We start from the raw sequence: 18,438 nt of genomic DNA, 5'->3' as shown, positions 1-18,438 counted from the left end.
CAGATTTCAGACGCTCCCTCGGCGCTGTGGTTTTATTTCACAACAGCACCTTTTTCAGCCGTCCGCATTTTGCAAGTGTCACCCAACAAAGGAAGGTCGCAAATTCGTGTGCACACTTCTCTTCTCATGTTACATCATGTGATGGAAAATTTGACGTCAAATACCGCCGGAAAACCGTAATATCCAGGTATTTTCAGAGCATGAGGCGTTTTTTCCAGTCAGATCATTTACACTGACAATAAGGGCATCTAGCAGAAGTGATGGAGGCGGGTAAAGCCTGCTATTAAATCCATTCTTTCATTTAGGGTCTGTTTTACCAAATGTTTATCCTGGTCAGGGTTGCAGTGCGTCTGAATTATCGGGCGAAAGGCAGGAAATGCCCTGGACAGGTTGCCAGTTCATCACAAGGCAGATAAACAAGCACTCACACAATTTCTAGCACATCCTTACCTGACTCCAGAGAAAAATGCATCTATAACAGCCTCCACTCCCCTGGAAACGTTTCCCACCAGGGTTTTAAAGGGTGTCTGTGGCAGTGTGGTTGTGTGGAAGCATTTGTCAGGGCCAGTTTGTGCCACATGCAACATGAATTGGCCACGTCATTGTTGGCCAGTGATAGCTCAGTGGTTTAGGTACTGGACTAGTAAACAGAAGGTTGCTGGTTCAAGCCCCGCCACCACCAAGTCGCCACTGTTGGGTCCCTGAGCAAGGCCCTTAACCCTCAATTGCTCATCGTGTAAGTTGCTTTGGATAAAAGCGTCTGCTAAATGCTGAAAATGTAAATAAATCACTGTTTTTAATTCATTCGAGGAGGAAACGTGGCGTGAACAAACAAGTGTGGTTCAATAAACAGTGCTGTCTAAGTGATGTCGCACAAGTTCCTCAATACCTCCATAGTTGGGACATTTAATGGCCAAAACACTCGAACATATGAAGACAAACCACCACACAAAAACGACACAGTAAAGTCTCTCAATCAGTAGTCACCCAGTGCTGGACCTACGTCCAGAGAGCATTTTATATACAATAAATATTACAGTTTAAGAATGACTGGATATCAGACACAAGATCAGACCATATTAAATTAAAATACATCAACAAACCTTCCTTCTAAAGCTCCAGTCACACCAGAACCTTTGCTGTTCACAACACTCGTGGATTATAAGCATTTTGGCTGTACCTTACCTGAATGGTCCCGACACCAAATCAGGTTATATACACTATATGGCCAAAAGTATTCAGACACGTGATCATAAGCTTGACAGACACCCCAGTTTAAAAACAAACAGCATTGAAATAGTGACCCCTAAACGAAACTGCATTTAAATTTTTGACTATTACACCGAGTTCTCGCATCACGGGTTACGTTTTAAATCCAGTGCAACATAAGAACCGTGTGGACAGATTTCAGACGCTCCCTCGGTGCCGTGGTAGTATTTCACCACAGCACCTTATTCAGCCACCCGCATTTTGCAAGTGTCACCCAACAAAAGAAGGTGGCAGATTCGTGTGCACACTTCTCTTCTCATGTTACATCAGGTGATGGAAAATATGACGCTGAATTCCGCCGGGAAACCAGACCGCAGGGAAGTGATAGAGGCGGGTAAAGCCTGATATTAAATCCATTCTTTTGTTTATTTATTGTCTGTTTTACCACGTTTATCCTGGTCAGGGTTGCAGTGCGTCTGATTTATTGGGCGAGAGGCTGGAAACACCCTGGACAGGTCACACGTTCGTAACAGGGCAGATAAACACGCACACACACACAGCTGGTGTCGAGTGAGGCTGAGGCCACTGGTTTTTATATTAAGCTTTCCTTCACGTCTGTAGAGAGCTTGCTTTGTGCTGGTGTTTCAGCATGTTGTGGCTGAAACACATGAAATCAGTAATCAGAAGGGGCGTCTTAATACTTTTGTCCATATAGTGCATGCACATGAAACACACACACTGGGAGGTCCTTGTCTCTCCAGGTCAATGTTCCAGTCACGTGTGTGTAGACGCCCGGCTGGCCGATAGCGCCTCGGACACACCCGAGTGGGACACAGTGAAAGGAATCCAAAGGCCTGGTGTGACTGGGGTGGACAGGGGTACATGTTTAACACCTTTATTGTACAGGGATGAAACCGTTTGGGTTGTGCGTGTGCGTTCCGTGGTATGAAGCACCCAAAAATCTCTGCGCGCATTAGCATTAGCACTAGCGCATCCCCTGCAGGGCTCTGCTCCTCAGTGCTGAACTTCTCTCCACGTCGTCGATATGAAGCGCCTGCAGTTTCCCGGCGAGCCCTCGCCTCACGTTCTCCTTACCGTCACCGGCAAAGTGAACTTTCTTCGTTCCAGGTGAAACGTTCTCACCCTCACCTGCAGGGAAAAAAGACAGAACGTTAGAACCGCTGCACTGGTGTTTAACTCCGATGTCCAGGTATTTGTACCTGTTATGTATTAACATGTATTATATTCGTTCACTCATTCATTCATTCATTCCAGCAGATGATTCCTGAAAGCTGTAGAATCCATGTACACTGTATGGACTTAAATACTGGGACACACCCTTTAATTCATGTCTTTCAGCCACAGCAGTTGCTAACAGGTGTAATAAATGAACCATATAAAGGAAATGACATGCTTCCAACATTGTACCAACAGTTTAGGGAAGGCTCTTCCCTCTATAAAGACACCAAGAAAGGTTCAGGTTAAAAACCAAAAAGCTCAGCACTGACCTCACCCCCACTCAACAGCTCTGGGATGAATCGGAACAGACATAACATCAGTGCCCAGCCGTACAAATGCTGCCATCTTTTGACTGAATAGGCACGTACTGTCTCTCAAAGTCTTGTGAGAAGCCTCTCAGAGAAGCGGCTGTTGTTCTAGCTGAGACGGTCAGTCACGGGCAGGTGTCCAAATACTTTTGGCCAAACCCTAAAGTTTAAAATATTCACATATACATTTTCGGCATTTATAACAGCCGACATTATCCAAAGCGACTTACATGGCAGTTACAGTATACAGTTTGAGCAATTGAGGGTTAAGGGCCTTGCTCAAGGACCCAATAGCTGCAATCTGGCAGTAGTGGGGCTTGAACCAGCAACATTCTGATTACTAGTCCAGTACCTTAACCGCTAGGCTACTGCTTGCTCATTCACTGAAGAGCTTGGTCAAGACATTAGTGTGGTCCTAACGTTTCGGCTCTTCGTCTTTACAGACCTTGCTTTGTGCTGGAACAGGAGTGGGCCTTCCCTAAACTGTTGCTGCAAAGTGTGAAGCATATTATTTCCCTCACGTAACTGATTTATTACCCTTGTTAGCAACTGCTGTGGCTGAAACACATGAACTTAAATATAAGAAGGGGTGTCCCAATACTTTTGTCCTTACATGCAGGAGGTGAACTGGCTGCTGAAACTGCTTCTAGGTCTGAATGAATGTGGTGTGAGCTATAAAAATAATAATAATAATAATAGTTCAGGTAGGACCTACAGTGCCAAATGCTCGGGCGTGGCAGGATTCATCTTTATTATGAGCAATAAAAAATAGATATTTATAAATATGTAAACACGAACAGACAGACACACAAGCATGGTCAGCGGTGGTCAGTGTTCAGAGGGAGCAGCGGCCTGCGTTCCACCTCCGTACCTCTGTCCCGAGTGTAGAGTGTAGAGATCGGCCTGTGCTGCTTCATCACGTTACAGGCCTTCATCAGACTCTCCGCTCTGCAGAACAGAAGTAAATCAGATCAGCTGGTGATCGGACCAGAAATCAAACCTACAGAGCTGTTAAGAAAGGTTCAGGGTCTGAAGGTTGCTGGGATCGTTTTGTCCTAGTCTTAGTGATGGACCAAAAGGTCTAGAAAAAAAAGGGATTACGGCCTGAAAGACGGACGAAACAAGGTGTCGTTAGGGCGGGACCCTACTGTGCTAAATAGTAGGTTTAATTAGTGCCCCAGCAGTAGTATAGGGATACAGGAAATCACTCCTATGTGCAGTGTGAACAACTTGAATTTGTCGTAATTGTGACTGTAAACATGCATCAGCGTGCTCTTGGTGCTGAACCCCAGCCTGGATAAAAATAAGGGGGGTTGCATGAGGACGAGCATTTATTTATTCATGAGTTTATACACATGATTGTGTTATTATTGTTACTATTGTTTATATTATAAGGGCATCAGTCTTTATATATTTTATTTTTATGCATTTTCTCCCCATTCTCCTCCTGATTTAGCGACTCAGTTTTGTCTTCCGCTGCTGAGAGAGTGAGAGGAGAGCACGTCGCTGTACACGCCCTCCTCTTCTCACCCCTGCATTCTGCACGGGCGTCTCTTCCACCAATCAGGGTCCTCACACAGCGCATGAAGACCCCACACACCCACCCACACATAGTCCGGCCCCCCCACCCTGCAGACACTGGCCGATTAGTATCTGCTGCAGGCACTGCCAGTTATGCCGGCTAGATGGCGCCCAGCCGAGTTTCGAACCGGGGAGTTCAGAATATCGGTGCTGGTGTGCTAGCGGGAAATATCCCGCTGCATCAGTGTCTGAAAACTGTGCTGAAACTACTGCCCGCTGATCAAACGTCTGATAATGGATGGGTTAAGGCCGGGGTTACCCATGACCACCACTAGTACTAGTACCGTCGACCGGCAGGGCACCGATGGAAAACTACGCCACTGTTGCGCCAGGGTGGAGACAGAATGATGTTTGGGACCGCGCTAATGGGGACGAACGATCCGCTGTCGTGAACCCTTACCCCTGACGAATTGGAACACTGAGCTACGGCTTTAACACTTTAATCAGGGTTATCAGGCGGTTTACCTGGTTAGCTTCTCATTGGCTAGCCTCTCTCTGATGCACAGCTCCTGCTCTTTCTCTGTCAGGGAGACACAACCAACAACATTATCAGTCTGGGGATTCGAACCCTGCTAACACCGGAAGTAAATGCCGTCATGAGGAAACGCTTACGCTCCAGTCTCTCCTCCCGCTCCTTGAGGTCCTGCTCGCGCTGCCGCAGGGCCTGCTCCTTCAGTCTCAGCTCGACCTGTTTGGGTTGCTCTTGATCACATGACCTGCGGCGCTGCCCCGCCTGAGCTTTCTTCTGCTCCTGGGCCACGTGTGAGGAGATCAAGGAGCTCTGCAGGATGGAGTCTACAGACGGACGCAGGTAATCCTGAAACACACACACACACACACACACACACACACACACACACACACACACACACACACACACACATCAGTGAGCTCGGCTGCTCAAGCTTCTGGGTTCCAATGTGTGTGTGCTATCAGCCGGCCGGGCGTCTACACAGACGTACATGGCTGGCTATAACTACGGAAGGATGAGGGAATGGCCAAAGCCCTAGGATGGATCTGCAGCCTGTCGAGGGTATTCCTGCCTTGCTCCCAGTGTTTTCCAGAGGAATTAGACCCACCACAACCCTGACCAGGATGAAGCAGCTGATGAGAATTCCTGCATCTCTATATGAACCACAGTCTCCAAAAGTATGTCCATATACTTATTCATTACAGTTCAAGGGCTTTGGCCACACCCACTGCTATAGATGATTAAATTAATAAAATTAAATATATATAATTAAACCTTCCAACTTCGCAGCAACAGTTTGTGGAAGGCCCTTTCCTGTCCCAGTGTTGTGTGGGGTTGGTCATGGTTCTGTGATGGCCACTAGATGGCGCCAATAACATTTAACCATAATACAGCTTTTATCTTCTTAATGAACTGCTTCATGATGTTCCAGATCACCCAAGTGAGGGCACCGATCATGTCTGTGTAGACACCTGACTGGTCGATAGCACCACAGATTCGAAACCAAACCATTTATTTCTATTTCTGATCCTTGAGCAGTTTAATCAGACCTTCAGGTGCAGCATCCTGCACAGCAGCGTGTTCAGCTCGTCTGAGAACCGGTACGGGATCCTCTTGAACTTGCCCTCGTTTATCTTCTCCGCCAGCTCCTCCTGGTTATACGCTGTAAACGGCGGACTGGGGGGATAAATGAAAAGCAGAGTTTTTATTGGGAACGCTGGGGTCGTGGTGAAGGCGCCGACGACGGGCGTGAGCTGAAGGTCCCGATACTTACGACAGAGCACAGAGTTCGTACAGCAGACACCCTAACGACCAGATATCCGACTTCTCGTTGTAGGACATGCGATTCATCTGCTCCTGTTAACGAAAACCAAATGTGAATAAACAGCAGGAGCTGAAGCCTCTCTGAACTGGTCGATATTTAATTTATTTATTTACTTACTAGGATTTAATGTTGTTTTACACACTTTGATTTAATTCATGACAGGACAGGTAGTTACTGCTAACACAAGATTCATCAGTTCAAATTTTTATATCAAACACAGTCATGAACTATTTTGTATCTCTAATTGCACGTCTTTGGACTGTGGGAGGAAACCGGAGCCCCCGGAGGAAACTCACGCAGACACGGAGAGAACATGCAAACTCCACACAGAAAGGACCCGGACCGCTCCACTTAGGAATCGAACCCAGGACCTTCTAACTGAGTCGACAGTGCTACCCACCGAGCCACCCTCAACTGGTCATTATAAACCAGTCTGGGCAGGTGTAGCCTAGTGGTTAAGGACTAGTAATCAGAAGGTTTCCGGTTCAAGCCCCACCTCTGCCAGGTTGCAACTGTTGGGCCCTTGAGCAAGGCCCTTAACTCTCAATTGCTTAGATTGTATACTGTCACAATTGTAAGTCGCTTTGGATGAAAGCGTCGGCTAAATGCCAAAAATGTAAATGTCTACATAAAACACAAAAGCACACAGACACAGACACACACAGACACACACAGACACACACAGACAGACAGACACACACACACAGACACACACACACAGACACACACAGACAGACACACACACACACAGACAGACACACACAGACACACACACACAGACAGACACACACAGACACAGACACACACAGACACACAGACAGACACACACAGACACACACACACAGACAGACAGACAGACAGACAGACAGACAGACACACACACACACACACACACACACACAGACACACACAGACAGACACACACACACACACAGACACACACAGACACAGACACACACACAGACAGACACACACAGACAGACACACACAGACAGACACACAGACAGACACAGACAGACAGACACACACACACATACAGACACACACAGACACACACACAGACAGACACACACACACACACCGACACACACAGACACAGACACACAGACACACACACAGACAGACACACACAGACACACACAGACACTCACAGACACACACACATACAGACACACACAGACAGACACACACACACACAGACAGACAGACACACACAGACACAGACACACACACAGACACACACACACACAGACACACACACAGACACACACACACAGACACACACACACAGACCTCAGGCTCACAGTTCACAGGTTGTGTCTGAGGAAGGGAGATATATTTACATTTTCGGCACTTAGCAGACGCTTTTATCCGAAAAGCCCAACAGCCCAACTTGCTCAGGGGCCCAACAGATGGGTTGGCTTAAACCGACAACCTTCGGATTACTAGTCAAGTACCTTAACCACCGAGCTACCACTGCCATTGCTGCTATGCGATCTCGAGCTTTCCATACTGCTATACTAAATTTATAAAACACCCTTTCCCCCCTAAATTTAGTCATTTCCAATTCCAATTATTAATTTTGGCCAGGCACTGCATATTGATATTATTTCTAATGAACCTTGAGCTCCTGCCACTATTAAAAAAACTGTTTATCCTTAATGATTACAGCTAATCGGTCACGCCTTATGCATATAGACTTAAAGAGAAGGAAACAACAATGTGAACCTGCATGGCAAGAGTTCTATAGTTCTTTGCTTTCCACTGTTCACAGTTCTAGCACAAAGAAGATAAAAAACAATAGATACGCCTGACGTATTTAATAATACCCCTGCCCCTTTCTTTTAGGCACCACCAAATAAATCAAAACACAGGAGGTGCTCAGTTTTCGGGCATCACGCTCACAGGAGACATGTAGTACGGAGTTCCCACGAAGGTCTTCGCGAAGCTGGTCTCGTGTTTCAGTATCCGCGCCAGGCCGAAATCGCCCAGCTTTACGTTCTGCCTTGTGTCCAGGAAGACGTTGGCGGGCTTCAGATCGCGATGGAGGACCGTGCCGCCGTCATGACTTCGACCGTGACACTCCTTCAGCGCCAGAGCCAGCTGAGCCATGACTCTCAGTACAAAGTCCTCGTCCAGATACTTCCTGTCGAACAGATTTAAAATGCAACCTTTACATTGTCTGCATTACTATTATTATTATTATTACTACTATTATATAATTGTGGTGTTGTGCTGCTTGGGCACCGTACCTGTCTTTAATGCACTTGTTGATGAGAGAGGCGAGGTCTCCACCCTCACAGTACTCCATCACTATGTACAGCGTGGTGTTGGTGCGGTCGATGATGCGGTCGTAGTATCGGACGATGTTGGGGTGTCTCAGCTCCCTCAGCAGATTCACCTCCGACACCAGCAGCTGTTTCTCCGCCTCGGCCATCGTACCGTAATCCAGCTCCTTCCAGACCAGGATCTGAACACATATCCATTTTATATGGAGCTCCATTTATATACAACAGGTAAACAGGTGATGCTTTTATGATTGGGTATAAAATGAACATATGACAGGCTCAGACATTTATGGGAAAGATTAGCAACGAGTGGAAAGTCACTATTATGCTAGCCCACCACCGTCGAGATCAGCGTTCGAATCTCAGCGGTGCGGTCGGCCAGCCGTACACATACACAGACACGATTGGCTGTCGATGCTTGCGATGGATTACCACCCTGTCTATTGTATTCCTGCCCTGAACGAATAACAATTTAGGCACAATGTTTTTGTTTCACCATCAGGATTTCACCATCTACCGCTGAGGGCCAGTGATAGCTCAGTGGTTAAGGTACTGGACTAGTAAACAGAAGGTTGCCGGTTCAAGCCCCGCCACCACAAAGTTGCCACTGTTGGGTCCCTGAGCAAGGCCCTTAACCCTCAATTGCTCATTGTGTAAGTCGCTTTGGATAAAAGCGTCTGCTAAATGCTGAAAATGTAAATGTAAATGTAAATCTACCGTCCATAACATTATTAAGAATCAGGAGAAACAATCCCTGTGTATAAAGGCCAGGGCTAAAACCACACGGGCTTGGAAGGACTCGTCAGAAAAACAACAAATACAACTACACGAAGCTCAAGCCAAATGTCGACAACGCCCAGAAGCGCCACAGGCATCTCTGGGCTCAAGCTCATCAGAGATGGACCGCTGCAAGTTGTTACTGTTGGGCCCCTGTGCAAGGCCCTTAATACTCTATTGCTTGTGCTGTATTCAGTCACAACTGTAAGTCTCTTTAAATAAAGAATGTACTGTACAAGCAAGCAGAACATAATATCGCGAGATTTACCGCACATCGTGTTAAATGTCCTCAAGTATCGCGATATTTCATCATACATCACGCCGACCTCTAAGTTCGATTTAAGTTTGTTCTTTATCAGTGTAACGAGTTAATATGTTTATTTTAACATTATATAAATGAATAAACATTTATCATTCTGAGTATTAAGTTAAGTAACATTACTACGCATGCGATAAGTTGGCAATCAATAACACAAACAGGTTTGTTACCTTTCCGTCCGACTTCCTCCTGATTTTCTGGCATTTTCCATAAGATCCTGATCCTATAGTGCTCAGCACTTCATAATCATCAATACGAGACGGCATATTACTCACAAAACACTCAAAACATCGAACAGTATCGAAATAACAGCAGGTATAACACGTTAAACAGGTTGTATCCCAAACACCTTCATATTTACTACAGTAGATCGGTTTAAATAACAGTACCCGTCCCCTACATAGTGCACTCTGTGTCTGTTAGATAGTCAAATGAGACCAAGCCCATAAACCAGGATTTTTAAACTGCCACTCAAACCCTTGAATTTGATTGGCTAAGAGAGAATCCAGCCGTCGTTTTTATTGGCCGAGATCGGCAAAACAGACGCTCCACGTTGCCAAGCAGTAGTAACCAGAGCCGTAGATAGAGCCACTCTGGTAGTAACGAACCAAACAGATTCACCCGCGAGGGCAGGCGGGAGGCACGAGTGTGACGTCAGTCTTAAAGGACCCGCGTTTAAATATGTTTAGCAACGGCTCTCCTTCTGGACGGTGTCGCGGTGGGCCCGGTGCCAGAGTATCTAGACTAAACACACACGGATATCGAGAGAACGTGCTAAATTCTGTACAATAATCAGAGAACCGTGGAACTGACTTTATCAATTTTATTCATTCGATCATTTTCTATATGCACTGTTTCCTGATCAGGGTTGTGGTGGGTTTGGAGCCACTTGGAAACACTAGGCGCAATGCTGGATTACACACTGGACGGGCAGCACACACTCACCCACTTACTAAGACAATAAGAACATGCTAAACTCCACACAGACAGCAACCAGGGGTGAGATTCGAACCCAGGTCATCAGGAGTCACGCTGCTGTGCAACATCTACTCAAAGTCCATTAATTTTCTTTAAAATAATAAAATAAATACACAAAATGAATCAGGTTATTCCACCAAACCTCATTTGTCAACAAACCTTTACATGAAGTAATAAAAAGCGAATTAAAAGCTTCTTTCCGTCTCAAATGTTTGGTGCTGTGACTGAATATTATTTCTATCATATTCATGGCATGTTTGACCACAGCTTTAACCTTGTCAGGGTCGTGGTGGGTCCGGTTCCCCTGGAAAAATTGGGCGCAAGGTAGAAATACACCCTGGACAGGGTGCCAACCAAACATAGCTGGCAAAATACAATCATAAACAAAGTTAAATAGAATATTATCATGTGGGGGTCAATAACTTTTGCACACACAGATCATGTTGTATGTGTTAAATAAAGCAAGAAAAGGTAATTGTGCATTAAAACTGCACATTTAGGGGCAGTTGTAGCCTAGTGGTTAAGGTACTGAACTAGTAATCAGACGGTTGCCGGTTCAAGCCCCACCACTGCCAGGTTGCAGCTGTTGGACCCTTGAGCAAGGCCCTTAACCCTCATTTGCTTAGATTGTATACTGTCACAGTACTGTAAGTCGCTTTGGATGAAAGCGTCTGCTAAATGCTGAAAATGTAAATGTTTAAGTGTCGTTGGTGCTCGGGTGGCACAGCTGTTTATTATGCTAGCCAGCGACCTCAGATTTCAATCATGGCGGTGTTATCGACCTGCTGGGTGTCTACACAGACCTGACTGTCTCAGGGAAAAGATTGGGGGCTAAAGACTTGTAATAGACTGATACCCTGCCCAGGGTGTGTTCATACCTTGGGCACAATGATTCCAAATAGAACCGGACCTGCTGCAACCCTGACCAGAATGAAGTCCTTAGACCCCCCAGATTTACATTTTCGTCATTTAGGAGACACTTTTATCCAAAGTGACTTACAGTACTGTGACAGTATACAGTCTAAGCAACTGAGGGTTAAGGGCCCTGCTCAAGGGCCCAACAGTGGCAGAGGTGGGGCTTAAACCAGCGACCTTTCGATTACTAGTCCAGTACCTTAACCGCTAGGCTACAACTGCCCAATATTTATTTATAAACACAATTATAATAAGGACATTAGACCAACCTGTACATTTGTGGGGACTTTTTGTAATGTTTATATTATTTTAATATATATATATATATGAAAACCAGCTGAGATCATCAATGACCCACCACAGACAGTACTTCTTTATTCTTGTAATTATTTTAATAATATTGCTATTGTTATTAACAGAAATAAGTCGTTCAGTACAGTAATTTCACCTTCTCACTATTTGGTACTTTCAGATTTTTCTTCGTTCATCTGGATGTTCAGAAGCAGCAAACATTTCACACTCAGCTATTAAAAGTAAAATGTAGTTTCTCTGGGCTCAGAATAAACCCAAAACCCCCAGCGAGACCCAGACCACACTGAGAACCATCAGTTTAAACCGTCGGGGACCCGAAAGTCTGGAGGCCCGAAAGTCTGGAGGCCTTGCTGCGGTAATCACAGTCACTACAGGGGTGGCAGATAAAGTCGAGGCAGAAAAAAATGCTGAAACTTTCCTTTAATACAAAATAAGAAGTGGACATGGCAACATTACAACAGCGTCACACTCAGCAGGTTTTTTATTTTTATTTTATTTTTTGGTTTTTATTCCAGCACAATGAAATCGTAGGTGTAAAATGCTCGGGAAGCTGAGAGGAGACGAACGACACGAAGACGAAACCAAAACTAAAGACACGTACAGCGTCACTTCTTCAAAATCCTAACAGATCCAGAAAGGACGGACGGCGAGAACGTAACGAGGGCGAAAGTTTCCTTTAGGCTGGACGTCCTTCGGTCTGAGCGGTCCTTCCACGTGTTCCGCGTCTTTCTTCTGAGAAGCTGCATCATCACACTTCAGACTCCAGAGAGCGACAGAGAGAGAAAAAAAACACACAAATCCCAGACGACCGGTACGAACTCAGGTCCGTGTTGGGTTCTGCCGAGGTGCTTCTCGCTGGGTGATGTGTGGAGGTTCCTTTAGAAGCTGCTCAGCTCGATTCCTCTCAGCATTACAAAATGTTTAGGTTTCCTATTTTACGGTTTCCTCTCAGCTGATCCAGATACTTCCTGTCTGCTCACAAACCCTTTCCAGTGCTGTTTTTAATGCACCCGTCAGCCCACAGTGTGTCAAAACCAGCAATTCTTTACGTTTCTGCTGCCGGCCTCCAGGAGCCATGAAAACATGGCAGACTCTAGTGATATTATTATTGTTGTTATTAATATTATACTTAATGTTGTTATTATTATTAGTTATCAGATGAGGCATTATTGCTTTAACAGACCAGAATGCATTGCGGTCCTCAATACCCCTGACATAGGCCTGTCCTACAGTTTAAACAGTACAGTGCTCTTACTACTAAACAGAGATGTGATCCTGGTGGACACTAGGTGGACACTGTACTTCAAATGGACTCTACACTCCTTGTGGACACTACTCTTGATGGACATTACAATCCTTCAGAAAATACTACACTCCAGGTGGCACTAGCTGGACACTAGACTCCTGGTGGACACTAGACTCTTAGTGGACACTACACTCCTGGTGGAGACTACAATCCTGGTGGACACTAGACTCCTGACGGACGCTAGGTGGATACTACACCTCTGGTGGACACTACACTCCAGGTGAACATTACACTACACTCCTGGTGGACACTAGACTCCTGATTGACACTAGATTCCTGGTGGACACTTTACTTCTAGTGGACACTTTACTTCTAGTGGACACTAGACTCCTGGTGGACATCACACTCCTGGTGGACACATGTGTTCCTTATTTGGGTGCTGGACAGCTGGGGTTGACAGCGGTGCATTAAAAACAGTACTGACCGTACGGCAGTGTGTGATTCCCTACAAACCGAGCATCACATATCCATTACACATCAAACAGATTCGGTCAGCTCTGTCCGAGGAGTCTGCATCAATATTAATGAAATGAGAAGGTTCCTCTGAGGAGAAGGTTCCTCTGAGGAGGAGCTCACAGGAGCACAGGTGTCAGAAGGAGGAGTCTCTGGGTTTTGTACCGGAGCTCCGAGACTAATGTAGCTAACAAGTGGAAGGAAGCTTTAATCTGCCAACAACAGACAGTGAGACATAACGTACACCGTATGGCCAAAAGTATTCGGACACCGGACCGTGAGCTTGTCAAATGGTTTTAAAATAGAGTGACCTCTGAAGTGTGTGACTTTGAAGTACGTCTGTGGGAATTTGTGCCTGTTCAGTAGTACAAAAGAGCTGTATTGTTGTATGGCTGGGCACTGATGTCGGTCAAGAAAGCCCCAGTCGATGTTCCAGTTCATTCCAAAGCCGCTGGGCGGGGCTGAGGTCAGGGGGAGTGTGGTTCTGGCGATTTCTGGCCGTTGGCAATGCAAAGTGGGCGGAGTCCGTGACACGACAACTCGAGTAAAGTGTAACTTTATGCAAATTAGGGACGAAGCGATGCGGCGATTACTAACAGGAACCGAGGGTTGAGGAGTACGTGCGTGTGCGTGCCAATTCAATAAAACACAAATTCATAAAACTTTTTATATATATATATATATATAAACATGACGGCTGTTATAGCTTCTTCTTTCTGTTAGCTACATTAGCCTCTTATATCCGGTGCAGACGTCTGGTCTGAGGAGGAAGGAGGGGCGGAGGGGCGCTGTACATGCTAGCAGCTGAATCATCATTTGAAATCAGTCAGACAGAAAGCTGTGGAGACGCCAGCAGTGAAGGATCCTGGGATATATTTTTTTCTTCACGGTGTTTGAAAGCTAGAAACGTCTCAGACGTGGCAGTCACGACACGGATTCTACCTCAGCGTTTATGTACAGGACCGAACCCTCGTACAGCGACCGGACGTTCGTCTAAAAAAGTTTTTAAAAAAAATAAGAATCGCGATAACGAGGTGGACCGTTACGCACGCACACGCACTCGGGCAGGTTACGCTGTTCTAAATTTACACCTACGACACTTGGGAGCCTAATTCTTTTTATCTTTTGCTGTTTTTTTTTTTTTAGTTCAGTCATTATGAGTCTTTATCCGGCGTGAGTCCTCACACACAAAGCATATGGCTTAGTTAGATCTGTAAAACACCAACATTTATTCAACTAGAGTGAAGCGGGGGCGGGGCGGGGGCGGGGCGTGGCCGTGTGAAATGGTTTCTCTATCAGGAAGCAGTCCGGAGGGATGGGACGTGAGGCGAGGGTGGAAAATCATCATCGTCTGAATGTGCTGCAATACTGACTACAGAGCGCGAGAGCAAAATAAAACGTTAATAAAATGAAATGAAACGACACAAAGAGGAAAAAATCATAAAATAGACGCAGCGGGACGGAGCGCGGCGGGGTCCGGAGGAAGTGGACGCGAGCCGACGCTATGGACGCTCTTCTGACGGCGCAGACGTAAGCGAGGCGGCGCTGACCGTGGCGGACGAACGAGTCCGTCTGATTCCTGAGCCTGGATTACGCTTGAGATCAGAAGCGAAGGTGTCGGGATGAGTAAACATCGAGGTGTGTGTATATAGAACTATATATAGATTCATATATGGATGTATACGTGTAAACATGATGTCATCGTTGCTCCTATGTGGGTGAATGTAAATGTCTCTATTGCAGCCGTGTGTGTGTGTGTGTGTGTGTGTGTGTGTGTGTGTGTGTGTGTGTGTTCGTATGGGTGGCGGGTCAAGATTTAGGATAGAACACGATTTTCTCCTCCGTGCCCGTCGTGCCATCAGAGCTGGCGCCCGCGGCGAAGAGTCCCGAACTGGGCGGTCACGGCTGTTTCCTCCTCCCTCCCTCCCTCCGTCCGTCCGTCCGTCCCGCCGCTCCTCTCCATTCACCACAGCAGCGAGCAGCACCAGCAGTAAACATGCTGAAGAACGCTGTACCACATGAAGCCCGAGACGAAGGCCAGCGACTGGACGCCCAACAGCCACACCGGGTCGAGGGTCATGGGCCTGGACACCACCTCCGTCTGACCCTTCTCTGGAGGAAAAGCTCCTGAAATACACAACAAAAAGACATCATTAGTGTGTGTGTACGGTCAGCGCTTCAACGTTCAGGTCCGACTGACCTACAGTCAGCCCAACTGACCAACTGTCAGTCCATCCAACAGTCAGTCCAGCTGATCATCCAACAGTCTGTCCATTTAACGGTCAGTCCAATTGACCATCCAACAGTCTGTCCATCAAACGGTCAGTACAACTGACCATCCAACAGTCAGTCCGTCCAACAGTCAGCCCATCTGACCAAGTCAGTCCAAACGATTATCAAAAGGCAGTCCAACTGACCACCAACAGTCAATCCATCCAACAGTCAGTCCAACTGACCATCCAACGGTCAGTCCAACTCACCCACTGGTCAGTCTAATTGACCATTCAACAGTCAGTCCAACTGACCATCAAACAGTCAGTCCAACTGGCCATCCAACAGTCAATCCATTGAACAGTAAGCACAACTGACCGACTGGTCAGTTCAACTGACCATCCACTGGACAGTCCAACTGATTATCCAACAGCCAGTCCATCCATCGGTCAGTCCAACTGACCATCCAACAGATCTGACAAAAAGACCGGAGACAGACCAAGTGACCAAAAATGAGAACAGACTGACCAACAGTCAGACGAACATGACAGAAATTAACAGGAAGACCAGCACACAGGTAAACAGTTTAACTCAGTCATCGGTCAGATTAACCAACCAAACGATGGACTGACTGACCGACAGTCTCAGTACAGTTGGAATACGGACGGTTTAATGCGGTCAGTTCAGTTGAACAGAAAAGTGACCCTCACCTGTCTGGTAGAAATGAGCCAGAAGTTCCTCCTTCTCCACAAACCTCTGATAGAGCCAATCGGTCAGCGCCTCCGTCTCGACCGGCACCTCCTTCACCGGGTACATCCTGAGAGAGCACACACACGCGCGCGCACGCACGCACGCACGCACGCACGCACGCACGCACACACACACACACACACACACACACACACACACACAGAATGCAGCATTAGTAACTGAGGAGTGTGTCTGATGACTTGCAGGATGATGATGCTAACCTGGCTGTTTCTCTTCATTCTTAGCGACGTTAGCACAGCAGCTTGGAGTGGAAAAAAAAATAGCGTACGTTTCATTTGCGGGTGTATGGCCGGCAGTTTTTCTTTCACACAAACACACACACACACACACACACACAAACACACACACACACACACACACACACACACACACACATATACATACACATACATACACATATATATACACACACACACACACACACACACACACACACACACACATATATACACACACTGATGAGGCATAACATTAAAACCACCTCCTTGTTTCTACCCTCACTGTCCATTTTATCAGCTCCACTTACCACATAGAAGCACTTTGTAGTTCTACAATTACTGACTGTAGTCCTTTTATGCTGTTCTTCAATGGTCAGGACCCCCACAGAGCAGCTATTATTTAGGTGGTGGATGATTCTCAGCACTGCAGTGACACTGACATGGTGGTGGTGTGTTAGTGTGTGTTGTGCTGGTATGAGTGGATCAGACACAGCAGCGCTGCTGGACTTTTTAAACACCTCACTGTCACTGCTGGACTGAGAATCGTCCACCAATCAAAAATATCCAGCCAACAGCGCCCCGTGGGCAGCGTCCTGTGACCACTGATGAAGGTCTAGAAGATGAGCGACTCAAACAGCAGCAATAGATGAGCGATCGTCTCTGACCAACTAGGTAGGAGCGTCTAATAGAGTGGACAGTGAGTGGACACGGTGTTTAAAAACTCCATCAGTAGTAATGTGGGGGTTACACACAGTCATGGACTACAACCTTAACAGCTTAAATATAACTAGAAAAATTTTCAGCAGGGGGCGCACTGCTGTGCCGTGCTGAAAAGAAACGATAAAAAGAACCGGACCCATGACATCACTGTGCCTTCCTGTCATTTACATTTATGCTATTTATTAGCCGCTTTTTCCATTTTTTTAACCCAATCCAGTCTGACCAATCACTTCTTTTCATCTGGCAGGGGCGTGGACTTAGAGAGCGCAGTATGGTGCGTGGAGAGCCATGACCGGTCAGCAGAGGGCGCACCAATCGTGCGTCTGTGTAGGCGCCCGACAGGCTGATAGGAGAGCTGAGATTTTAACACGAGAGCTCAAGGTCTTGACACTGATTGGCTGGCGTGTTTTGCCACCACCTGAGCGCATTCACATTTTGGCCAAATACAATCCGAGCTTGAAACGTGGTGGTGGTGGGGCTTGAACCAGCGACCTTCAGGTTACTAGTGTGGTACCTGAGCCGCTGAGCTACCACTGCCTTTATCCAAAGTGACTGACAGTACTGTGACAGTATACTGCCTAAGCAATTGAGGGTTAAGGGCCTCGCTCAAGGGCCCAACAACAGCAACTTGGCACTGGTTGGGCTTGAACCAGCGACCTTCCGATTACTAGTCCATTACTCTAAGCTACAGTGAGGTCATCAGCCCATTTTTGTTGGCTTTTATTTCATTGCTGGTTTTGAGGAGAACTGAAAGCTTTGCGCCTGGACGAACGTAGCGAAAGGTGGAGGGTCAGGTGTTCCAGTGGCACAGAACTCCTAATGCCAGTCATGATGGGCATCGGGTGTAAAAACTGTGCCAAATCGGTTCAGTGAGCCAGAAAAATCTGCAGGGAAGCACATCTGGGAAGATGCTGTCGTAACCCCAGACAGACGCTCGTGCCCCTCCATCGTTCAGCCAGAAAATCCCTCCCTTCCCCCTCAGCACCCCTGCCATCTGAGCGTACACGCCAGCTTTCACTCCTCAGCCGACAGGGCAC

The 18,438-nt window shown here is 46.7% G+C and overlaps 2 protein-coding genes across 3 annotated transcripts in view; both read right to left on the bottom strand.

Moving 5' to 3' along the window:
* Nucleotides 1-2,090: 2,090 nt before the first annotated feature.
* On the bottom strand, nucleotides 2,091-9,848 carry nek2 (NIMA-related kinase 2). The gene is made up of 9 exons (XM_063001556.1): nucleotides 9,688-9,848; nucleotides 8,386-8,603; nucleotides 8,039-8,279; nucleotides 6,083-6,165; nucleotides 5,859-5,985; nucleotides 4,950-5,154; nucleotides 4,803-4,857; nucleotides 3,628-3,704; nucleotides 2,091-2,358 (listed from the first exon to the last, which is right to left on the bottom strand). Exons 1-9 carry the CDS (start codon nucleotides 9,781-9,783, stop codon nucleotides 2,195-2,197), a joined length of 1,266 nt encoding a protein of 421 aa, XP_062857626.1. The 5' UTR covers nucleotides 9,784-9,848; the 3' UTR covers nucleotides 2,091-2,194.
* Nucleotides 9,849-12,125: 2,277 nt separating this feature from the next.
* The window catches only part of lpgat1 (lysophosphatidylglycerol acyltransferase 1), a 25,130-nt gene continuing 18,817 nt past the window's right edge, over nucleotides 12,126-18,438 (bottom strand). For both annotated transcript variants that reach the window (XM_063001549.1, XM_063001550.1), the window contains exons 7-8: nucleotides 16,403-16,509; nucleotides 12,126-15,608 (exon numbers count right to left, since the gene is read on the bottom strand). In XM_063001549.1, coding sequence (XP_062857619.1) covers nucleotides 15,445-15,608; nucleotides 16,403-16,509 — 271 coding nt within the window. In that variant the 3' untranslated portion in view covers nucleotides 12,126-15,444. The remainder of the gene's footprint in view (nucleotides 15,609-16,402; nucleotides 16,510-18,438) is intronic.

This window comes from Trichomycterus rosablanca, chromosome 9, assembly GCF_030014385.1.
Source record: "Trichomycterus rosablanca isolate fTriRos1 chromosome 9, fTriRos1.hap1, whole genome shotgun sequence".
Taxonomy (NCBI): domain Eukaryota; kingdom Metazoa; phylum Chordata; class Actinopteri; order Siluriformes; family Trichomycteridae; genus Trichomycterus; species Trichomycterus rosablanca.
The sequence above is the reverse complement of the archived record's forward strand: the minus strand, read 5'-3'. Positions and strand labels throughout refer to the sequence as shown.